This window comes from Acartia tonsa, chromosome 14, assembly GCF_053477335.1.
Source record: "Acartia tonsa isolate MP-2025a chromosome 14, ASM5347733v1, whole genome shotgun sequence".
NCBI lineage: Eukaryota > Metazoa > Arthropoda > Copepoda > Calanoida > Acartiidae > Acartia > Acartia tonsa.
Window position 1 is genome coordinate 21296770 of NC_137273.1, and position 25631 is coordinate 21322400.

A 25631-nucleotide genomic window follows, 5' to 3' on the forward strand; every position below is an offset into this window, starting at 1 on the left:
TATTTTAAGTATCAGGACATAAATACCCAGTTTTATACCGACGTTATCTTATTTGTTGAATCAAATAGTTTCGATACTTTTTGCGAATTTTGTTTTGTTGTTTTCAAACTTTTCAAAGTAGAAAAGTTTGGACACTTCTAGTTTGAATTAGTTTTTTTTATCATACGATTAATATAAATGGTTTATAAAACTTTGAGTACCAGAGTAATTCACAGTCCAGTATCCCCTCTCTATATGCTTATTAGGTCTTTTATGACCTTTTGGATCATGAAAAAATACTAAATTACGAGTAGGCGGAAATGAGGCGAAACCGCAAGGAGGACGACCTTCGGGAGAACCATCCATTCTTTGACCGGCCTCTGTTCGTAGTGCCACGTGAGAGCAAGTTCAGACGCATGTGCAGAAGTATCATGAATGCCAGGTTTGTTTTAGTTTTTTATCACATCCTACAATAGACAGCTTTCCGCCAATATTAAAATGAACAAATATAAGATTCAAGTCAGTTTTGTAAGACTCATGAAAAGTTTTCTGTATTTGGTATTAGGTTGAAAAACACACTAACTTTAAAATGCTGTATAATGATGCCATACATGATTTTTCATATTGGCTAAAAACTTGTTCTAATCCAGCAAATATTAATCGGGTTCGAAGCCATACTGGAAATGTATTTTGTGTTTGGATTTATTAGAGGCCTTCAGGATATACAATAGCCCTTAGATTTATAAATACCAACATTTATGTGAAAAAAATTACCCCTTTTGTAGATTGGTGGAAAAGTTTGAGCGCTGATGGTCTTGGCCAACAAAAATGTATTATTTATCTTTATTTTCGCTCCAGTGTACATTTTCTATATCAATATGTTATTTTCATAGTGATTAATTTACGACTAAAACGATTTTAACGCCCCCCTTGAACAAAAATCAAGAGTGGGTGTAAGTTTTATTGGATATATGATATTTCTATGCACGTCTCTGCCAAATTCATAGATATAAATAGGTGTCTTTGTTTTAAGGTATGACGCGCAGCTGCGTAACGCGCACACCGGCAAAGAGCGCAAAGTGAGATTCAAGACAATTCACAAACTATTGGGCCTGGTCTCTTATTTGGACTGGATTATGATCATTGTTACGACGCTGACTACTGTTTCTCAACTATTTGAAACTCCCCATTACAGGTAGGTTTATAGATAAATAGATAGATAGGTAGATATATAGATTGATAGCTAGATACTGTTAGGCCTTATTTCCTGTTAGGACTTAAGACTTCTCTTTAATGATGAGAAAGAAAGCAAGATTATAGAAAAATAGATGGACAAACAAATGGACAAAAAAATTAGACAGAAAGACAAACAGTAAGACAGACAGACAGAAAGACAGACAGACAAACAAACAAAAAGACAAACAAACAGATAAAAAGACAGATTAAATACAGATTAACAGACAGATGAAAAGACAGATTGACAGACTGATTGTTAGGTAGATTGACAAGACAGAATGACAAAGAGACAGACAAAAATAAGGCCGAAAAACAGACAGACAGATATTTTTTCCACTTTATTGTATAAATGTATTCTGAATTAAGTCAATAACTTTACAACTAACTTTAGTTTAAATTTCAAAAAAGATATGTTTAGGGTGATGAACAATAGTGAGCTGCAAATAGCAGATTATGTGTTTGTGACGTCAATGGCCGTCGAGTTGACCGTCAAGATATTTGCAGAGGGGCTTATTTTTACACCAAATGCGATGCTAAAGGTATATAAAAATGGATATAGAATTCGCGGATATTGCATATCTCATTACAAAGTAAAATGATGTCTGTCTGTCCGTACGTCCCTTAAGATTATGGTAACCACTGAACCGATCGGATTCTAATCTTCATGGAATATACCAAATGGTCCTGTGGTGGTTTTAGGCTATTTTCTTGGAGGGGGCCCCTCCCAACCCCCCTAAAAAATCACCAAGCCCATTTTTTTAAGGTAGGCTGTAGCAGTATGTAGCCTGTAGCAGTGCAGGAGGAGGGTAGCCTGTAGCAGTGTATGAGGGTTGGCTTCCCCTTACCTCATAAGGCGAAGCCCTTAGAGGCTAGGGACGAAGCTGCTAGTAATATATATAATTGACTTACTTTACATTGTAATTATGAAATGGTTCTCTCTCTCTCTCTCTTCTCTACTTTTGGCCACTTTTCAGTCGCTTTGTCGGTCATGCTATAAAAGAAATATACATTAGACATAATTCAGGATTTTTTTTCGTTAATCCTTATTTCTTTTATTATGACAACTGAACAATTGCTATATACCTATGGATGGATGTTTTAATCCTTGTTTCATTTAGTATCTAAGTGGGGGATAATGGATCTATTTATATCCAATCTAAACTTTGTCTGGTTGCTATTTCAGGACAGCTATAACAGATAATGTTCTGAAATTTTTAGTGAAGATTCTCTTAAGTATTGTGCATGTTTAAAAACTTATCAACATTGCCAGCCTGACCGCTTTTTGACTACTCTCCAGTCGCTTTTCTTTTTCTTTTAGGATATAAGTGGAGTAATGGATCTGTTTATATTTATTGTAAACTTTGTTTGGTTGCTATTTCTTGACGGCTATAAAAGATATAGTTCTGAAATTTTTAGTGAAGATTCTCTTAAATATTGAGCATGTTTAAGCATTTATCAACATTGGGAGCTTGACCCTTTTTTGACCATTTTTCAGCCGTTTTTCTTTTTTTTTAGGATCTAAGTGGGATAATGGATCTGTTTATATTCAATGTAAACTTTGTTTGGTTGCTATTTCTCGACGGCTATAAATGATTTAGTTCTAAAATTTTTAGTGAAGATTCTCTGAACTATTGAGCACGTTTAAGCATTTATCAATATTGACAGCCTGGCCGATTTTTGACCACTTTTGAGTCGCTTTTCTATTTCTTTTAGGATCTGAGTGGGATTATGGATCTGTTTATATTAACGCTGAACTTTGTTTGGTTGCTTTTTCTTGGCAACCATAGAAAATATAGTTCTGAAATTTTTAGTGAAGATTCTCTGAACTATTGAGCATGTTTAAACATTATCAACATTGAGAGCCTGACCGCTTTTTGACCACTTTCCAACCGCTTTTCTTTTTATTTTAGGATCTAAGTGGGATAATGGATCTATTTATATTCATTGTAAACTTTGTTTGGTTGCTATTTCTCAACGGCTATAAAATAAATAGTTCTGAAATTTTTAGTGGAGATTCTCTTAAATATTAAGCATGTTTAAGCATTTATCAATATTGGGAACCTGACTGCTTTTTGACTACTTTCCAGCCGTTTTTCTTTTTTTAGGATCTAAGTGGGATAATGGATCTGTTTATATTTATTGTAAACTTTGTTTGGTTGCTATTTCTTGACGGCTATAAAAGATATAGTTCTGAAATTTTTAGTAAAGATTCTCTTAAATATTGAGCATGTTTAAACATTTATCAACACTAGGAGCCTGACCGCTTTTTGACCACTTTTGAGCCGCTTTTCTTTTTCTTTTAGGATCTAAGTGGGGTAATGGATCTGTTTATATTCATTGTAAACTTTGTTTGGTTGCTATTTCTCGACGGATTTAAAAGATATCGTTCTGAAATTTTTAGTGAAGATTCTCTTAGCTATTGATCATGTTTAAGTGTGGTATGCGGCAGCTCTGGACCATGCAGAAACCAAGACATTATAGTGATGCTACGCACCTAGCTAAATCCTGTTATTCTACAATTATAAAGCCACCTGAAAATATGTCAGATAACGGTACTGATTTCATCTCTCAGTTGTCCTGCAAATGGAGGGAGGGGTGTTACCCCTCCCTCTCCCATCTTAAGCAACGGAACCTTCCCCTTCAACCACCAAGTTATCAGCACCACCTCAACCCTGAGGATAAAGGATCTAAACCTGCCCTCACCTGATAGAATCACCCCCACACAGACTGTTGTTGTCACAAGTAATCATCAAACCTTCCCTCTTTAGTACCCAGACCTACCACTCAACCCCTCTATGCTTATCTACCTATTGTGCTGCTCCATGGGCTATCCTGCCTGCCCCAGACAGGGATAGCCATCTACCTAACCATTGCAATTATCTATGTTTTACTGTATGATTTATCTTTAACTATCTTTATTCCTAATCCATATGTATTTATATTATGGTTAACTGTATTCTTAATTCCCCCCACCCTTTCCAGGGATGGGGAATCATGATTGCCCAAACTGACTATTGTATATGCATTATAATGCTTTTATGTTATGATCATTTATTCCTATCCATGTAGTTATTGTTTGTTGTATATAGCTTTAGTATCCTTTAAACCTTCAATAAAGTGACAACTGAAATAGATGTTGATTCTTGTCTAGTGAATGCTAGAGAAGCGTAGCTTCTCTATAGTAAGGTGTCCACGTCTGTTCACACTGCCGTAGTCTTTATTCGAACTCTGGTGTCTGCCATTTACCCTAGGCGGATACCACAACTTTTGGTGACAGCTGTGTGAGATTACGGCGAACCACAAGTGTAGAGCAGACGCGCAGCTGAGGCTAAGGTACTCCCAGCAGTGAAACTGGCAAAACTGACACAAGCAACCTGAATTACCCACCCTGGACAGCAAGTCTAACTCTGCATCCGGCAGTTGTGGAAGTGAAACTTGACGAAGAACCGCGAGAAGCGCCGACATCTAACGGAGAATTGAGCGCTCAAAAGGCTGAAACAGGCCTGCGGACCGGCTGAAACAAGCCAGATAAGTGTAAACGGCTGAAAATAGGCCAATTTTACTGCAAGAGATAGCAGGATCCGAACCAGTGGCGGTAGCAGGACGGGACATTCCCTGCCGCCATCAGCTGGATTTGGATAAGCGGCGCTAGCAGGACGGGACATTCCCTGCCGCCGATAGGCTGAAACACGCCACATAGCTGCAAGCGGCGCTAGCAGGACGGGACATTCCCTGCCGCCGATAGGCTGAAACACGCCACATAGCTGCGAGCTGCGAGCCAACATACGAGTGTAGTGCACCAAAGCAGAGAAAACTACGTCAACTCCAAGTATCCTGAGAGGCTACAACGCAGCCACCCATCTAGAAAAACAGATATTATATCACATTTGCAGGGATTACCACCCTGGTGTGATGGTTAAACAATAGATTTATGAGCAAAGATTGGCAAACAATTTGTTGTGTTGTGATAAAACTAAAAATAGAACAGGCTTGGATTTACTGTGTATTGTGATAACAACTAAAAATAGAACAGGGTTGGTAAACAAATCTGTTATGTAATTGTGATAAGGACAAAAATAGAAGCTAGATGTAATATAACCAAATGCCCTGACACCCAATCTAATTACCTCAAGCTTACAGCACAACAACAATACACCCCTTATTTCAGAGGAAAGGGAGGGGCTCACTCTCCATTGAAGAGAATACAATCAAGGTGATATAAAAATAAACCTAGGATTAAGGAGAGAGGGCAACATTACCTCATTACACAGTTGCCTCAAACCCACGGCATTCCCCCCTTCCTCACAGGGGGAACGGACGGATTTACCCCGTCCCCTCACGCGCTTCCCCCCTCCTACCCACACTTGACTAAGTCCGCCCATGGTGTGGAGCTAGTGACCGGGATCACAGAGCGCTATTTACGGGTAGCGCAACGGAGTGCGGAATATCATAAAATTCAACAGACAGAGCGGACCAACGAGAGAGCAAGTTGAGGGATAAGTGCGCGTTTTACCTGCGTGCGCGGATTGACAGTGCGTAAGCGCGCTGCACGGAAAGGAGATTTCACGCACACACACACACACACACACACAGGAGAGGGGCCACTCTATAGCATACAACAGAGATATTTTTTTTAGGAGAAAAACTTGCAAGTTCCTCCCTCCCTATCTACAGTGTGATAAGGAAAATTAAACCAGTTCCTTAAACCCGCTCAGACCCTCAACATCTTCCTAGCCCTGCCAACTCTACTTCAAAACTGAGTGGTTAGTGAAACAAATATATGCATATATATAAATACCCAAGTGACAAATAGTGTTGTTTTTTTTTGTATCATGGGTGCAAGTAAGTGAATACTAACCCCACCATACAACACTGGAAACTGATATGGTAACTGAACGAAAGTACGCCCACCCTGTGGACATAGCCTGACTTGATGCCCCACACTGGGCAGTGGTGGTGTGTACCTGGACCATCGACCTCATAGTTGTGAACTTTATACAGAGGAAGCGTGATTTTTTTTGGAGCAAGGAGGAAAGCTAGCTAGCTCTGGGGATATTCTTATACACGTATATATATATATGGGAGTGTAGCCATATATATATATATATATAGTTAGCCTACCTATCCATATATCTACCAGCGGATACGCTCCTAGAGACATCTGTGGATACCTAACATATTCCTTTTACCTTTAAGCTAAGATCCGCTGGTTATCACAGAAATCAAGAGCTATACTGGAAAGGAGAACAACTCAAGCTCAACAGTTAAACAAGACGCTGGCACCAACAGACCAACCCCCTGCTACTTATCATGGGGACGCGCCAGCCACAGAAACTCTGGAGCCAGGAGGACCGAGCCTACGGCTACGTGGATTACCACCCTAATTACACAGCTATAGTATTTATATTAGGGGTGAGCCGGCTCGAACCTCCTTGCGGCGCGGCTACTCTACTCTGCTCCTACATCTACAAGATAAGAACTTGGCAGCCCCTAGCCCGACGTGCGGAAATAGAAGACATTCATGATTGGGCATTAACTGTGTGCCTAGGCCTGCTGCTGACACTGTGGTGGACAGAAGTCTTCATTTGGACCAGAACCACCAACATCTGTACCCCACCACTCTCTGCTTCTCCATACACGATACTGCTTCTGTTATTACTCTGGCCTACTGTGTTGAGTACAGTGAACATCAAACACATGCCAGGTCACAGACCCCTGGTCCCTGAGATGCCCTTGTCTGGAAGGGTGACTGAATGTCCGCTGCACCGCTCCTGTTCAGTTGGTGCTCAACGCACGAGAAATAGCAATACTGGACTGGGGATTGCTGAACCTGTAGGTGTCCTCCTGGGGGTGTTGAACGATGCAACTGAGCCTAATGAGAAGGTGACAAGCTTCAGAGACTTAGTGGCCAGCCCCAAGATGGACACTACTACCAGAACTGAGACTTCAAAGGGGCCCAGCCCTAGGGCCAGTACCACCTGTTTCTGGGGTGGAAAGGTCCTCCCTGGCACTGGCCTCACCAATCTGGAGGATGGGGAGCTGTCCCAGGGGAATAGGCTCTTCACCCAGATGCCCGACGCGTACCTGGGGGTGGGGGAGCCGCCACCCAAGCCTCCCTGGGAGCCCCCAGGCATGGAACGACTGGGGACCGGCCTAAGGATGGGGACTGGTGACCTGCTGCAGTGGAAGACTTTACCCAGCACGGAGGGAGCAGGGTTGACCAGCAGCAGTGAGGCTGTTACCCCACACTCCAAGACCAGATGCCGCTACTCTGTTGAACCACTGCACATGTCCCAGCCAAGTTCCCCCATGCTGCTGAAGATGGAGGCCCACCAGGATGCAGAGCTCCAACTAGGGAAGTCAATAAGAAGGCCACCCCTTGCCAAAACCAGAACCACCGCAGGGGCTCCCCACCAGCAGCTGACGGAGCCTGGCAGGGACGCAATACCAGCTGGCAACTCTGGCCCAACTCAGGTGGCTACCAACAGTCTGCTGACAGTCCGGAATACAGTTCAGGCTACCATCAGTATGGCATCTTCTGGGCCTTGCTGGTCCACCTGTGGGTACCTATCCACACACTGGCCACAGGTACCCCCCAGAGATCATAGCCCCCTTTCCGACTGGCACCATCAACGGCCTTTGCTACCAACCACCTGGCATACCCAGAGGCAGGATCCCTCATGTGGAGAAGCACCTGCAGAAGCTAAGGCCGAGGCTGGCCTCGCCACCCAGGGGAGGAGAGCCGCTGTTGGATGGAAGGAACCTGTTTGTATGGAGAGGAGGCTGAATGTAACCAAGGAGCCACCACAAGCAGCCCAGCACCGCCTGACCCCTAGTAGGGGAGACCCTGTTTGTCAGCTGGTGCCCCAACTGGAGGAGGAGAGACCTGGCAGGTTGATACACCCTGGGGAAGCCGGCCTGATGGGACCCAGCTGGACGAAGGGGCGCTGCCGCTTCAACGGCCACACAGCCGCCAAGTGTAGAACCGGTTGGGACCGGGCAATGAAGAAACACCAGGCCGCCCAACAACCTGCATGCAACCAGTCTGCCACCCAGGTCCACCTGGAGGGAGATGCCCAGCCGTCACCCCAACTAGCTGCCGCCGCTGGGGCCGCGGCTACCCAGGAGTCTGTGTCGATGTATGGGACGCCAATTGGCGTCGCCACCTGGAAGGAACGAGAGGTGCTTCCCTGCACCACCAAGCTGATGTCTGGGGCGACAACCGTCGCCGCCACCTGTGAAGACTGGGGGTAGCTATCCAGCGCCCCACGCTGGTGCCTGGGGCGACAACCGTCGCCGCCACCGAGAGACCTGGACCCCTGTGAAGACTGGGGGGTGCTATCCAGCGCCCCCACACTGGTGCCTGGGGCGACAACCGTCGCCGCCACCGAGATACCTGGACCCCGGAATGAGCCCGCAGCCCCAGAGGAAGGGGTGACACCCGTCACCCCCAGCCAGCCAGAGCCCCCAGCCAGCAGGGAGAGTCCAGCTGTCCCTCACCCTCAACTGCATCCAGCTGTCTACCTCCCTCAACCAAGCCAGGGTAATTGTATTGCACTGGTGTACCAGGAAGTTTGGGCTGGGCCAAACTTGCCTGCGCCCCATGCATCTGCCCCAGGAGCCAGGGTATCAGCCATTACCAGCCAAACTGAAGAAGCTTTGACCGCTGCCTGGGGAGTAACACAACTAGATGCGCCAAGTGCCGAGCCTAACCATAGAAGTAGAGGATCCCCAACAATTATATCTACCCAAGATGGAGACAATGTGCCTGGACCCCTTCAGGCTAGGGGAGGAAATCCGGAGCCTTGTGCCTCCAGTCCACCAGCAGCAGTGTCCATGGATGGGCCTGTCTCCCAGCCAACTAGAGCGGAGCCACCCTTGCAGATCCAAGACAGCCTCCGGCATAAAGGATGGACTGTTACCTTTCCCTACCCCGCAGGTCGGACTGCCATGCACCACCCTGCCAATGTCCAGAATGAGCCTGAAGGAGGCAACGCTCCTACAGTATGGCAACCACCACCTGCCCGCGTTGACAGAGACCCTGGAAGCCGAATGAACCTGACCAGCCCCGAGGGCGAAGAAACTGCGCCTGCATCCAGTAGCCAGCCTGCCAGCAGCAAGGTGACCAACACGATGGAGACCACCAGCCCAGTGGAGAAGCCTGAAGAGGTGTATACCAGGCGGCTGTTGGTCCAAGCCCCCTCATGTGCTGTGCCACCCCTGGAGGTTGCCAGGGTGGCCTCAGAGGTACACATCCAACGGCCAGAATATCCAACATTACCAGCTACTCCAGCAGATATAGCCGATTCCGTTAGACCTGGGGAGGGCTGGAGTCCACCACCGTCCAGCAACTGGTATCCTGGCGGACCCATTCCACAAGGACAACAAACTGAAGGCCGCAACCACTGTCGGAAGTCTGGCGGTGCAGACAACCCCTCCAGCCTTCCGAGGGGAGAGTTGTGGTATGCGGCAGCTCTGGACCATGCAGAAACCAAGACATTATAGTGATGCTACGCACCTAGCTAAATCCTGTTATTCTACAATTATAAAGCCACCTGAAAATATGTCAGATAACGGTACTGATTTCATCTCTCAGTTGTCCTGCAAATGGAGGGAGGGGTGTTACCCCTCCCTCTCCCATCTTAAGCAACGGAACCTTCCCCTTCAACCACCAAGTTATCAGCACCACCTCAACCCTGAGGATAAAGGATCTAAACCTGCCCTCACCTGATAGAATCACCCCCACACAGACTGTTGTTGTCACAAGTAATCATCAAACCTTCCCTCTTTAGTACCCAGACCTACCACTCAACCCCTCTATGCTTATCTACCTATTGTGCTGCTCCATGGGCTATCCTGCCTGCCCCAGACAGGGATAGCCATCTACCTAACCATTGCAATTATCTATGTTTTACTGTATGATTTATCTTTAACTATCTTTATTCCTAATCCATATGTATTTATATTATGGTTAACTGTATTCTTAATTCCCCCCACCCTTTCCAGGGATGGGGAATCATGATTGCCCAAACTGACTATTGTATATGCATTATAATGCTTTTATGTTATGATCATTTATTCCTATCCATGTAGTTATTGTTTGTTGTATATAGCTTTAGTATCCTTTAAACCTTCAATAAAGTGACAACTGAAATAGATGTTGATTCTTGTCTAGTGAATGCTAGAGAAGCGTAGCTTCTCTATAGTAAGGTGTCCACGTCTGTTCACACTGCCGTAGTCTTTATTCGAACTCTGGTGTCTGCCATTTACCCTAGGCGGATACCACATAAGCATTTATCAACATTGGCAGTCTGACTGCTTTTTGACCACTTTCCAGCCGTTTTTCTTTTTTTAGGATCTAAGTGGGATAATGTATATGTTTATATTCATTGTAAAATTTGTTTGGTTGCTATTTCTCGACGGCTATAAAATAAATAGTTCTGAAATTTTTAGTGAGGATTCTCTTAACTCTGGGGTATGTCTAAGCATTTAACATTGAGAGCCTGACCACTTTTTGACCACTTTTGAGCCGCTTTTCTTTTTCTTTTAGGATCTGTTTATATTCATTGTAAACTTTGGTTGTTATTTCCCGACGGCTATATAATACATAGTTCTGAAATTTTTAGTGAAGATTCTCTTAACTATTAAGCATGTTTAAGCATTTATCAACATTGGCAGCCTGACCGCTTTTCGACTACTTTCCAGCCGTTTTTCTTTTTTTTAAGGATCTAAGTGGGATAATGGGTCTGTTTATATTCAATGTAAACTTTGTTTAGTTGCTTTTTCTTGGAAACTATAGAAGATATAGTTCTGAAATTTTTAGTGAAGATTCTCTTAAATATTGAGCATGTTTAAGCATTTATCAACATTGGGAGCTTGACCCTTTTTTGACCATTTTCCAGCCGTTTTTCTTTTTTTTAGGATCTAAGTGGGATAATGGATCTGTTTATATTCAATGAAAACTTTGTTTGGTTGCTATTTCTCGACGGATATAAAAGATATAGTTCTGAAATTTTTAGTGAAGATTCTCTTAACTATTGAGCATGTTTAATCATTTATCAATATTGACAGCCTGACCGCTTTTTGACCACTTTTGAGCCGCTTTTCTTTTTCTTTCAGGATCTAAGTGGGATTATGGATCTGTTTATATTCATTGTAAACTTTGTGTGGTTGCTGTGGATGCCAGATGAGGTTAAACCTGCTTCTCTGGCACAGATGTTCATGATCCTCAGATGTTTCAGGTATATTTTCTACTCACTTTGTCTGTCCGTCTGTTTGTATGTCCTTTATAAAGAAAAAATCATACATAGTATCGCATTACAAATAATTTCCCACAATTTCAGCTGTCCATAATACGATGCGATAAATAACTAGTCTAGTATTGTTCTGGAACAAATCAATAGCCAAAGTGAAAAATCATGTATCGCATTGTATTTTTCTATCAATAAAGAAATAAAAATAATAAAATCAATACCAGTTTTGTAGGCCCTGGCATTCGACTCCTTAAGTGCTGATTTATTTTTTCGCTATTTGGTTCGTCGGTATTTGGGTAAAACGTAATTTTTTACTCAGTATTGTTGAAGCAATACTAAAATTATGTATGATTCTGTTTTTAAACCAAAATATATTTTTTTATTATCTATCTACCATGTTTATTAATTGCGTATCGTTAACTAGTACACAATTTTTATAATACTTTCCCAATATTTTTTTTTTAAACTTATAAAACTTCTATTTCAGACCATTGCGAATCTTCATTCTTGTGCCCCATATGAGAAAAGTTGTTTCTGAACTTTGCAAAGGAAAATTATATTCTAGAAAAATTGCTGCTGGTACCCAAAGTTTTATAAAAATGTATTTTCATTTTTTGGCACTTCTAATAAATCTTGATTGGTTGGTACAAACATTCAGTGCCCAAACTTTTTCACTGATAATTTTAATCTGAGGAATGGTATAATTTTTTAAAACGTTGTATGGAACATTATCTAAACAAAATTGTAAGTTAATTTGTTGCAAAAATGAAAATGTTTAAGGAGATTATAACTTAATTATAGAGATGCTTCGATAATAACATTGTTCTTTGTTGTCTTAGGAATCATTGTTCCAAAGAAACAGATGAATAGTATAAAATAATCATTTTACATTAAAAAATGCTATTAAAAATGTTTAAATGGACGTCGGACATTCTCATAACATGCCTAAATTTACAATAAGAGCTATCATTAACGAACGAACGGACCTACCAAAATTACAGAAAAAAACTAGAATATATTTTATATTAAACAGGATTTAAAGAAATATTTCTTGTGTCAGTGCTTCTTATAGTTCTGATGTTTATATTCGCCAACTATGGAGTCCATCTATTTGGAAAGGAGTTTGCTTCCTGTAACGATGTTACAATCAAGAATAGATCAGGAACAATGTACTTTATTAACAAACCTTTTGTATACTTTTTTAACACGCTGAAAATTGGTTAGGCTTATCGTGAAAAGGGATACATAAATATTTATTCTTTTTTTACCATTTACAGAGTTGCTTCGGTCTCTAAATTATACTTAACTGTTACAGAAATCATCATGCCAAGTTTGAAAACGATAGGACAAGTCTAACATGCACAAATTAACTATAAAAGCTATCCGTAATGTACAGATTGACGTACGGATCGACCCTAATTGCAGAAATGCTTTCCTTTAAAAAAAAGTATGTCTTACATAGAATGTCACGGGGTGTATCACGCCAAACTATTTGTGACAAAGATGCACCTGCCACTGAGGGAGGGGGAGTCACACCCCTCCCTCCTAGCCCCCAGGGTGTGGAGGAACCCCAGAAGATTTAATTTTGATAATATCGGAGCAGCCATGTTGGCCCTTTTTGAGGTGAGTAGACTTAGATTAAGCTTCTCTGAAAAGAAATTATACATTTAAATCAATTTATATATTACTCTCTGTTTAATAATCAGATGCCTCTAGTTTTTTTAGAGGGTGATTCCTTGGGGCAAATTCTCTTGAGAGGATGTTAGTATCCTCCTCCATAATAATTGTAAACCTTCCCTGGACATAAAAGAAGCTTCACTAAAAAAAAAGAACCATATCGGTTCAGCGATAAGCGAGATCCTTTGTTACATACTGACAAACATTGTGTTGCTTTATATATGGATGTGTTAATCTATTTGTTAATCTAAAGATGGATGTACCTTATGTATTAATTTCTTTATACCTAATTCTGTTTAGGTATTATCCTACAAAGGGTGGGTAGACCTACGTGACGTGATAGTGGCTAAGATGGGAGCTGGCTACGCTATTTACATACATCTGTACGTATTTCTGGGATCTATGATTGGTCTCACTCTGTTTGTAGGCGTTGTCATTGCTAATTACAGGAATGGAATCATTTAATACCTATATTTGCGATAACTTTTAATTTTTAAACCTATAATAGCGACCACTTTTATTACACAAAAAATGTAATTTTCAACAATTACAAAATATCGAGCGGCTGTCATTGGGGTTAATTTATGATATTATAGCTAATTATAGGAATGGGAACTTATTTTATTGGTTGCCAGGGACTAGGATTCTAAAAACATTTTCGCCAACATTACGCCACATAAATATCCTAATTTTTACCAATTTCAAATGGAATTAGTTTTCATAATCACAGCTCTTGTGAGTAGCAATGCTAAAGATATTACTGATTGTACCGTCATAGCACATAGTAAGGACAGTTTTATTGTTGGTGTAAGGCACCATATAAGAAATGGGATCCCCTAATCCTGCTCTCAATAGTTATATTAGCCAGCTGGGAGAAACACTTATCCATATATTCTCTATCCGTTCATAAAAAAAACATATACTTTGTGTTCTAAAAATGATTCAAAACTAATCTACAGAGAAAACAAAGGTACAGCTCTTCTTACAGTGGACCAGATGCGTTGGTCTGATTTGAAGAAAAGGTTGAAAATTGCCCAACCCCTACATGTTCCACCAAAACCTGAAAATAACATTTTTCAAGCTTGTATCTATGATGTTACACAGACTACTCTCTTCAAAAGGCAAGTTTTTTTTAGTTGTTAGCAACGATGCATTTTACTTTATATTTGTTTCAATATTTCAAATTTTTCCTCCTCAATCCAAAAAAATAACATTTTTCAAGTTTTCATCTTTGATATTACACATAATTTTATATACTACTTTATTCAAAAGGTAAAATCTTAATATTTGATCTTTTCGTCTGTATGTTTCCACCATGGAGAAACGTATCTTATTTAACTAGGAATACTCAGGGAGTAAGGGAGGGGACAATGGATCGAATATTCAATTTTTAGGAGTCTCAGACTTTGGGGACTGGCTTAAAGGGAATGTGCAAGAATTTAGCAATTTCTGACTGAGTTTGGGGACTTGCGCATAGAATGCTGCTACTCGTTATGTATGTTTTGAATATTGCAGACGGGGAGAAGGGATAAGGGAAGTGGGGGGAAGGGAAATAAACACTCGTTGTGTTAGTTTGGAATGTAGCAGACTGGGAGAAAGGAGAAGGGAGGTGGGGGCAACGGGCAAGGGAAATAAACAGAATAAAAGGGGCAGTCATATTCTTGCTAGCAGCTGGCCGGGTCCAATAATCTTTTAATATAAAAATCACACCAAAAAACCTCAATATATTTCATCAAAAACAAGTTGTGATTTCACTTTACATGACGCTATGGAAATCTATTATTCAATTAACAATCCCTTTATAATTTCCTACAAATTTATTGGATTAAACTGGATTTCATGCCCTTTCTTTGATAACTCTTATATTGAATTAATTGCCCATTTTCCCCTCCCTTACTCCCTGAGGAATACTACTAACACAAGTAGAAAAACAATATTTGAGTTGTAGATCAGATGTTCAGATAATATACAATCAATCATAGAATCAGATAACAAATAATGAAACCTTTATAGAACAAAGTTTCTTTGTCTTTTGAAGCATGATGTCCGGCAGAGAAACGGACCAAGCAAAATTATATAATGGATTCTTATTAATTCTCGGAATCATCCCCTAAAATTTTCAGAATCTATCTTAAATAGTAGCTGAGAAAATTAAATTTTCCTTAATGCATGATAGGCAGATGGACTGACGAACAGACAAAGAGAATTTTAGATTTACTATTTATGACTGCTTTTATATTATATATATTATTTTTTAGGTTCATAGTAATAGTAGTAGTAGTGAATTCCTTACTACTGTGCGTGAACTGGCAAGAGGAAATAAAATGGAACAGCTACATTACAACAGTGGCTTCTGCTCTCAACAGGGATATTTCATTTCAAAATTGATCTAAACTTTTGTTTAAATGTAATTGTACAATTCTTTCACCTCCAATTTTAATCTAAAATTTAGCATATTGAAAAACTGGGGTCTTAATGTTATTTTGATATTTTGATGTCAACAATATGTCAGCCATGTCCACTTTTAGCAAACACCATTAAGTTGACAATCTATTGAAATTGTATGTCAACACAATTAATCTAATTTCTCCCTCATGCCTACCTAGATTCACTCAAAAGTTTAACATTTTCAACAATAAAAATTCTAATGATAAACAATCTGTCAAATGATACAATCCTTTCTTCAGTATTTTCGTAGTTGAGGTCATCATGAAGATGATTGCCTTCAGTCCCAGTGGTTATCTACTTTCTTCTAGGAACAAGTTGGACCTGACAGTTACTCTGTTGGGCGTCATTTGGATTGTTTTGCATCATACTTTAAAGGTAAACAGTGTCAAATGCTCTAGTCATATCATTAAATCATAATTTAAGATAAAATTTAAAAAATTGTATGTCAATTGTAAGCCTTGTCCGTGTCATACTTTGAGAGTAAACACTATCAAATGTTCGAGTCATATCATAAAATCAAAATTTTAAAAAGTTAATTCAACTTTAATCTGTTGATAGTCATTTGAATTGTTTTATATTATACATTGAAGGGTAACACTATCAAATGCTCTTGTTGTATCATAAAATCAAAATTTAAAAGAAATACTTGAACTCTGTTGGGTGTCATATAGAGTGTACTAATTCCTACTTTAAAGGTAACTTTGTATTATAGATTACCATCAAATGCTCTAGTAATATCAGAAGAGTTGATTTATTAAATAATTAAACACTGTAGTTTTAAGTGAAACACTATCAAATGCTCTACATTATGTACATAAGGTCTGGTTTTATCAGGGTTTTTTAAAAATATGTTCTCCAATATTTGTATAATTGTTTTGTTTTACTTTCAGGCCAGTAGTGAAACAATTATTATCTTTGGATATTCTTCAATCATCTTGAGATTTGCTACTATCACAACTAAACATGCTACACTCTCCATGCTGATTAAGGTAATTTTAGTGGAAAAGCTTTACTTTAATTCAAATTCAAGTATGTACAACATTTTAGTCCTAATTTAATCAAATTATATTAGATTAAGTCATGTTTTTTTTTGTTATTTAAGTAGAAAATTGAATCAAAATACCTCATTTCAAAATTGAAAAAAATATGACTTTAGAAGTTGTTTCTTAGAAGGGAGGAAGGGAATATTGGACTGTTTATTACACAATTCCCCATAACTTTATAATAACGTTTTCTTCTTCGTTGGCTTAACAACCTTAGAAACTTTTGTTGAATTTTGATTGATTGGTTTATTATGTCGAATGTCCAAACGTTTCAACCACCATTTCTAATCTACAGAAGGGGTAATTTAATTATTTCATGATTGGGGATGGACATCAATTATCGGCCTTTGTATTATCCCTTTAGATCCCCCTGGTTTCTTAGGGATTTGTAGTAAAAGAAAAAATAAATTTAGATAAAAAATTATAAAATGATATGGTTGAAATTATCATAGTTAAAATGATTCACCTTTGCCTTCTCATTAACTCAATATCTTCTATACTTTTACTGTATTAAAATTTGTTGTTTTTTATCCTAATGGTTTATTTGAATTTAGACTGTTGGTGTATCAGTGTATAAGAGTTTCTTCATTATCATGGGAATGTTCACCTTGATTACTTGCTATGCTCTAACAGGAAATTAAATAGTTTTGATATAGTGGCTTTGTACCTAGCTTTTTTATTTTTTATTTAAGCTATAGGATGAGTGTTGCACCCACTAACTCTATGGCCTAAAACCTTCCATTTTCAAACTAAGCGGACTTACATACAGACATTTCATATTTTACTTTAGATATTTTAAACATCGAATCTTTATTTTTTTTATTTAAGGAGAAAAACAGTGGGAAGGTAAGTTTTTTTTTAATTCTGAGGGGGTTATTGCCCATGCCACCATTCTCATTTTCATAAAAATTTCAACCTTTAGTTAAGTAACTATTTAATTGCACAGGAGTAATTATGTTTGGAAATCTAAAGTATGGCGAGGCTATAAACAGACAGGCAAATTTTGGTACTGCCAGTAAAGGAATTATCATGCTCTTCAGAATAGTTACAGGTATAGATAGATAGTTAGATTGATTGTTAGATGAACAGAAATACAAAAGACAAACAGAAAGGGTGACAAACAGACAAATAGATTAATTGATAAATAAATGGAAAGTGAATCAAATTGTTGGTTATATAACAGACAAAAATATACAATACTTACAGATAAAAGTACAGACAAAAAGGTAGATAAACATAGATAATGTATACCCATCTAGGCGAGGACTTGAACCGTATCCTTCATGACTGTATGCAGAAACCTCCGGCCTGTACATAGATATATAGATAATGTATACCTATCTAGGCGAGGACTGGAACCGTATTCTTCATGACTGTATGCAGAAACCCCCAGCCTGTACCTACTCTGACAAGCATAATTTCTGGCAGACTAACTGTGGAAACTTTACAGGTTAACAACTATATATTTTAATAAATCAAAGCAGAAAGTAACAACGGACTAGAAATTACACAAGTACCAAAAATTGTATGATAAAACAAGCTCTCTCATTAGTTGGTTCAATAACTTTTGTTACCTCTTCAACACTTGGTTGGTTGGTTGATATTGCAGTGTCCAAAGTTTTCAACCAATACTTTAAATCTACTGAAGAAATATTTTATAATAATCAATTTATCTCCAATGTATTAACTCTTTTTATCCCTAAATTAACCCAATCTATAAACTGCTTTTTAAACTAACATAAAGAAGTATTTTTTCAGATTTTAAGAAAACGTTCATGTTAGGTTAGGGTCAGACCATTCGTAATTTAACGTCCATTTGGGCTTGTTAGAATCATCAATTAAGTTATAACTCTAGCAGAAGTTTTATAAACTAATATTTTTTCAGGTGCTTTGTTCTTTTTCTGTTCTTTCTACGTGAACATTACATATATTGTTATGGATTTGCTTATCTGCTACCATCCAGCGGACATTTAATGAACTATATATTTGTATATGCTTATTTCTTTTTGTTCCTTCTACCTAATTATATCAAATATTGTACTGAAATAACTTGTCTGCTACCACCTAGCGGACATTTAATGAAATAATATTTTTTTTTCATAGGTGCACTGTTCTTTTTCTGTTCCTTCTACGTGATCATAACATATATTGTTTTGAATTTACTGGTGGCCATTATTATGGAAAATTTTAGCCTGTTCTATTCGAATGAAGAAGATGCTTTGCTGTCATATGCAGATATTAGGTAAAACATTAGGATCATGGAAAGAAAACGAAGTAGCGGGTTTCGTCGTATTTTCACAGTAGCTTTTGATTTTATTAAATTATTTTAGGTATATATTAGGTTAGGTAAATGTTAATGATTGCCCCGCAGGTTTAGGAAATTGGGCCGGCAAGAGTAGAAATAGGAGAAAGGCTACTGAGAAAATACTACAAAACCCGCTACTTCGTTTTCATAACATAATCCGAATATAATTTTACTAGCGGCTACTTGAAGCCACCTGGGGCTCTTAAGTTTTTTTAATAAAAAGAGTACAAAATATTTTGCTAAGGGGGAGAGTAAATATTTATTGGGAGGATGGAGATAACCAACCCCCAAAATAGTTGAAAACTTCCCTGGACTTATAAGAAGCTTCACTGTAAAGGACAACCTTATTGGTTCAACAGTTTGCGAGATCCTTTGCTATAAACAAAAAAAGTCTTACTACTTTTAAAAGGCTGATTTATAACATCGCCAAAATTTTTTGCTTTAATAGAAAACATTCAGTAAAAAATGTTCGGTACGGACAAAGAGGCAGACAAACATCCTGTTACTTTATTATAAGGATTTTTGGCTCAAAAACTTTAAATACCTACATTAATTTTGATTGGTTGGTTCCAAACACTATAAGTGTTCAGACTTTTCAACCAATAATTTAATATACATAAGGAAAATTTGGAGATTGGGATATACAAAAATTTTCTTCCATAGTCTTATCATTTATATTAATAAATCACATTACATGTGTTATAATTCTAGAAACTTCCAGACAACCTGGAACCTGGTGGATGTTAACCAACGAGGTACAATACCTGTCAGAAGAGTCAAGTTTATACTAAGGTATAGTTACTAAATCACTAATTATTCAGAGAGAGGGGGGATAATGGGCTCTGTATTACACACTAGACCCCAATGTTTTACATTAACGTGTTCTCATTCGTTGGCTTATACTGAATTTTGATTGTTTGGTTTATTAAATTGAGTTTTCATTTATTTTGATCCATAGAAGAGATCATTAGAGATGTAATCAAATTATCGGCTATTGTCTTATTATTACACTGATGATTAATAATATTATACAAACAAACAATAAATAAACAATTATTTGATTTATTATTAGAAATAATTTTCAAAATGCTTTCGCGTTATTTATATTGTCTTACTATATTAAAATTTTTTTTTGTTTCTAGGTTGTTAAAGGGCAGACTAGAGGTTGACACCCAAAAAGACAGGTTAGTCTAAAATTTTGACTCTGTCCCTCAGAGTGCCTAGCGAGCAAGGTTACCCCCCCCCCCCCTTTGAAATATATTGAAAATAGGGGATATGGGGTAGTTTTTCCGTTATCAGAAGATAATTTTTACATATTCTTAAGAGTTATTCTTTAAAGGATAGTCATCTTATTCATTTGTCAAGTTAAAGTTTTCATAAAAAAAAACAATATTAAATTTATGTTTAGATTGTTGTTCAAGCATATGTGCTATGAATTGGAAAGACTTCATAATGGGGAAGATGTTACATTCCATGATGTTCTCAGTATGCTATCTTACAGATCTATTGATATTAGGTATCTTTATATCTTATTATCTATCTTTATAATGGATAAGATGTCACATTCTCAGTATGCTGTCTTACAGATCTATTAATATTTGGTATCTTTATATCTTATTATCTCTCTACATGCCTATCTTCTTAATGTATAAATGTCACATTTCCTGATGTTCTCAGCATGCTGTCTTACAAATCTATTGATATTAGGTATCTTTATATCTTATTATCTATCTGTCTATCTATCTTCATAATGGATATAATGATGTTCTTAGCATGTAGTCTTACATACAGATCTATTGATATCTTATTATATATCTACTTTCTATCTATCTAGAAAAGCACTACAGTTAGAGGAATTATTAGCTAGAGAAGAGCTTGATAACATAGTAAAAAAACTACTTACCTATCTTTCTATCTTTCTTTTTATCTACCTTTCTATTATCTTTCTATCTATCTAGAAAAGCACTACAGCTAGAGGAATTATTAGCTAGAGAAGAGCTTGAATATATAATAGAGGAAGAAGTGGCTAAACTAACTATAAGGTTAATCTTAATGTTTTATCACGAAGGGAGGGGACATTTGACTGAAAAATTCTCTGGTACCCAAAGTTTTATTCATTGGTTTAAAAACATTGGATACTTTTATTATTGAATTTTGATTAGTTGACCGAAACATTTCTGTTTTACGAATAATTTCAATCTATAGAAGGGGCAATTTTGTTTATAATTTATAATAGGAATATTCAATAAATCACAAATAGGACTTCCAGACAAATATCATGCAATCAAAGAGTTGATTGTCCGTCGGATGTTACTTAACCTAATATACGTGGGTCTTAGAGCATCGCATCCTATAGCAAGCGGATGATGCTCTAGCTTATCTAGATGATCACTGTTGATCGAAGATGAATCCCGCCCCGAAACTAGGCAATTGTAGAAAAGATTATTTTTAAATATTTGTTTTTTTAGGAGATGGCTTGATGGTTGCTTAAAAAGAATGAGAGAAAAAGAACAAACATTAATTAACAGCCTAAAGTAAGCTTATATAAATGAATTTTTAAAAAAAGGTTTCTTAGTTCAGAAAGTTAAACAAAAATTCATTCACATTTTTAAAAGATTTATACTGCCATTTGATGTATCATGTATCAAATCGTAATGTAGACAATTTTCTACGAATAATAAAATAACATTTTAGTTGGAGCCAACAAAACTTGAATTAATTTTATTTTTTTATTTTACTATTCGTTGATAGCTGTCTATAATATGATTCGATACATGATTTTTAAGTATGGCTCAGAACCAGTTCTAATCCAGCTGATATCAATCGGTATCGAAGCAATACTGGAATAAGTATTTTTTATAAATATTTGTGATTTTTTGTTGCCAGGCTACTCTGTAATTTGATATGTCTGTCAGTCAGTCTATCTATTTGTAAATAGTAATGGTGAAACGTGAATTTCTCTGCTGCTATAGAAGATAGACGGCTGAATTTCTGTGAAGATTTCCTATACTAATGAGCATCCAGTATATAATTTACTTGGTCCGTCAGTCATGCTACAAAAGACCAAAATGTATTTTATACCAAAAGGTTTCGTGATTATTTACTTTGTATATGTATTTTTTATGGTATAATAAAAAATTGTTTTTCTAGGGCTATGAATGAACCGATGATGGCTAGTTTGAAACCTGTCAGGTAATTGACTACTTTTTCAACTGAAGCAGCTTTTAGTGGCTAATAAAGAATGACGCCATACGATACAAATGACCAATGATAGGCCAGTATACATTGTAATTGACCAATGTTAAAATGTATATGGCCTATTATTGGTCATATTATTGTATGACGTCAATTTTATTAGGTACTATAAGCTGCTTCTTTTCAATAAATTACCTGGGAATGTGGCTTAACACACAGCGCATCCGCTTGTCAACGGGGAGATGTTAAAAATAGTTCCTATGCTTTTTCAGATGCGCGACATTACTAGTTTGAGTAAAGGGAATGCCTTGGCGAAAAGCAGGCGCAACTTATTACCATGAACATTTGTGACTTCCAGACAAAGGTCGTGCTATAAAAGAGCTGGTTGTCTGCTGGGTATTGCTTGTTATATTGTTGGATGTTTGAACAGAAAAGGATTAAATCTGGATTGGTTGGTACAAACTAGCAGTTTATCGTCAATCTCTGAAATTATTCTTTAAAAAAGGGGAATAAATTGAAACAATATAAATTTTAGTGAGGTAAAGGAAGATGATATAATTGTTGAGTCAGCACAACTTCAGTCGGAGCAGTCAATTGACAGACATGACCAGGTAATTCATTAGATACTTTGTCCAGTATTGCTTCGAAACGGATTAATTTCCGTTGGATTAGAACCGGTTCATAGCCCCACTGAAAAAAACATACATAGCATCGTAATACAGACAATTTTCCACAAAAATAAAAATTATAAAATTAAGTTTTGTAAGCCCAGGTCTTCGGCCCCTCGGGGCTAACAACTTTCTGCAGAAATAAAATGTACAATTATATGATTGTACAATACATTTCTATATTCGTAGAAAAGTGGATATAATACGATGCTAGTCATAATCTTTTCGTATGAACCAGTTCTAATCCAGCGGATATTAATCGGTTTCGAATGAATACTAGAAATAACTATTATACAAGATTTCTCAAAGTGTTAGCGAGCACAAAGACCTTTCTGATCTTAAATATATTTAAATTTTGTTAATGAATTAGGAATTTAAATTATTTTTTAGGATCCGCCAGTAACCCGTACAGACAGCATGAACAGCACAACCAGAAGGTTCCTAACCCCGCAGGGTACCTCCTCAGAGGATTGGGGTAGGGTCGGTCCCAGGTATTCTTTATACTTTGTGTTCCTAACCCCGCAGGGTACCTCCTCAGAGGATTGGGGTAGGGTCGGTCCCAGGTATTCTTTATACTTTGTGTTCCTAACCCCGCAGGGTACCTCCTCAGAGGATTGGGGTAGGGTCGGTCCCAGGTATTCTTTATACTTTGTGTTCCTAACCCCGCAGGGTACCTCCTCAGAGGATTGGGGTAGGGTCGGTCCCAGGTATTCTTTATACTTTGTGTTCCTAACCCCGCAGGGTACCTTATCTAAGGATTGGGGTAGGGTCGGTTCCAGGTATTCTTTATACTTTGTGTTCCTAACCCCGCAGGGTACCTCATCTGAGGATTGGGGTAGGGTCGGTTCCAGGTATTCTTTATACTTTGTGTTCCTAACCCTGCAGGGTACCTCACCTCCTGTTATTTGCTAGTGCCTTAGTCCTTTGCAAGTTTGCGTGATTATATAAATAAAAAGGTTGGTTTTTAGGAATCATTTACATCCTGATCACTAAAAAATATTTTTTTGTTCTAGGCAACGAAAAAGTCGGGGAGAAGAGTCCATGAATTTGGGGGGCACCGCAAGGAGCAGTGTGTGCGAGGGGGCGACAGGACTACCTGCTTGGCGGTCACATGGCACTAGACAGGAGGTATACATATAGTTAGATTGATAGACAGAACTACCAGCTTGGCGGTCACATGGTTCTAGACAGGAGGTATACATATAGTTAGATTGATAGACAGGACTACCAGCTTGGCGGTCACATGGCACTAGACAGGAGGTATACATATAGTTAGATTGATAGACAGGACTACCAGCTTGGCGGTCACATGGTTCTAGACAGGAGGTATACATATAGTTAGATTGATAGACAGGACTACCAGCTTGGCGGTCACATGGCACTAGACAGGAGGTATACATATAGTTAGATTGATAGACAGGACTACCAGCTTGGCGGTCACATGGCACTAGACAGGAGGTATACATATAGTTAGATTGATAGACAGGACTACCAGCTTGGCGGTCACATGGTTCTAGACAGGAGGTATACATATACATAGATTATAGATAGATAGATAGATAGACAGGACTACCAGCTTGGCGGTCACATGGCACTAGACAGGAGGTATACATATAGATTATAGAAAGATAGATAGACAGGACTACCAGCTTGGCGGTCACATGGCACTAGACAGGAGGTATACATATAGATAGATAGATAGACAGGACTACAAGCTTGGCGGTCACATGACACTAGACAGGAGGTATAGTTAGATAGATAGATAGATAAATGCATGGATGGATAGATACAATCATGGATGGATGGATGGATAGATAGGTGTATGTATAAATATAGAAAGTTAAATGGATGGATAGATAGATGAATAAATAGGAAGGAACCCAAAGATTTTTTAAAACATATTTTATCTAGGTTCATGACTGGTGGTTGAAACAATTGGCCAAGAGCTCAGATGATGAATTGGACGAAGATTAATTTTGTTGAATTTTTAAAATTAAACTTACATTAATCTTGTTATTTAACTAGAATTTATTCAAATGTTGCCAAAAAGCAAGGGAGGGAGGGGACATTGGACAATAAATTACACTGGCATCAAAAGTTTTATATATTACCACATTATCTCATTCCTTGGCTCAAAAAATTTGAGTAATTTTATTGGATTTTGATTGGTCAATTTCAAACAAATAGTCTCCAAACTTTCATATCCATAATTTAATCTACAGAAGTGGTAATTTTGTTAATCATCATTGGGGATTTATATCAATGTATCGTCTATTGTCTTATCCCTCAAGATCCCTCCAAAAGGCCAAAAAAGAACAATTATTTCTAGAATAGTTTTTTAATAGGATCCTATCTTAAACAGCTTTCCGCGAATATTAAAATTGAAATATTAGGTCAAAATAAGTTTTTTTGAGCCCGGACCTTCGTCCCCTCAGAGGTAACAAAACTGGTTTGAATCATATAATTTTTCTTTTCAATATCTGTTAAAAGCTGTCTATAATATGATCCCATGAATAACTAAACTAATCTAAATTTTGGAAGTTTTAAAAAACTAAAGTTAAATTTATTTTAGATTGTGATAAAATTATTATTATTCATATATTTAAGTGTTTTAATTAAAGAATTTTAAAAATATTTATTACCTACTAAAATTTGCAAAACTTTACTTAATGTTTTATTTATGAAATATTGATTAATTAGTGTATCAGTATTATAATTAGTTTATCAGTATTAAAATATCGTGAGGCTAAATCCTAAACAATTTCTTAGGCCAGCCTTGAAGCTAGGTTTTATGTTTTTTATTTAAACATATATTAACACTTATTTA

General features: G+C 37.8%; 1 protein-coding gene across 1 annotated transcript in view; it reads left to right on the forward strand.

The window, feature by feature from the left end:
- Nucleotides 1–24873, forward strand: part of na (sodium leak channel non-selective protein na) — a 48708-nt gene extending 23835 nt beyond the window's left edge. The window contains exons 32-57 of the mRNA XM_080146983.1: nt 292–421; nt 1013–1174; nt 1634–1754; nt 11335–11456; nt 11956–12015; nt 12500–12628; nt 12929–13091; nt 13446–13589; nt 14100–14266; nt 15404–15513; nt 15835–15968; nt 16484–16582; nt 17191–17265; nt 17579–17687; nt 17982–18086; nt 18740–18878; nt 19653–19733; nt 20084–20125; nt 20350–20457; nt 20900–20983; nt 21410–21475; nt 22092–22133; nt 22672–22747; nt 23195–23295; nt 23818–23932; nt 24716–24873. Coding sequence (XP_080003109.1) covers nt 292–421; nt 1013–1174; nt 1634–1754; nt 11335–11456; nt 11956–12015; nt 12500–12628; nt 12929–13091; nt 13446–13589; nt 14100–14266; nt 15404–15513; nt 15835–15968; nt 16484–16582; nt 17191–17265; nt 17579–17687; nt 17982–18086; nt 18740–18878; nt 19653–19733; nt 20084–20125; nt 20350–20457; nt 20900–20983; nt 21410–21475; nt 22092–22133; nt 22672–22747; nt 23195–23295; nt 23818–23932; nt 24716–24778 — 2747 coding nt within the window. The 3' untranslated portion in view covers nt 24779–24873. The remainder of the gene's footprint in view (nt 1–291; nt 422–1012; nt 1175–1633; nt 1755–11334; nt 11457–11955; nt 12016–12499; nt 12629–12928; nt 13092–13445; nt 13590–14099; nt 14267–15403; nt 15514–15834; nt 15969–16483; nt 16583–17190; nt 17266–17578; nt 17688–17981; nt 18087–18739; nt 18879–19652; nt 19734–20083; nt 20126–20349; nt 20458–20899; nt 20984–21409; nt 21476–22091; nt 22134–22671; nt 22748–23194; nt 23296–23817; nt 23933–24715) is intronic.
- Nucleotides 24874–25631: the final 758 nt, after the last annotated feature.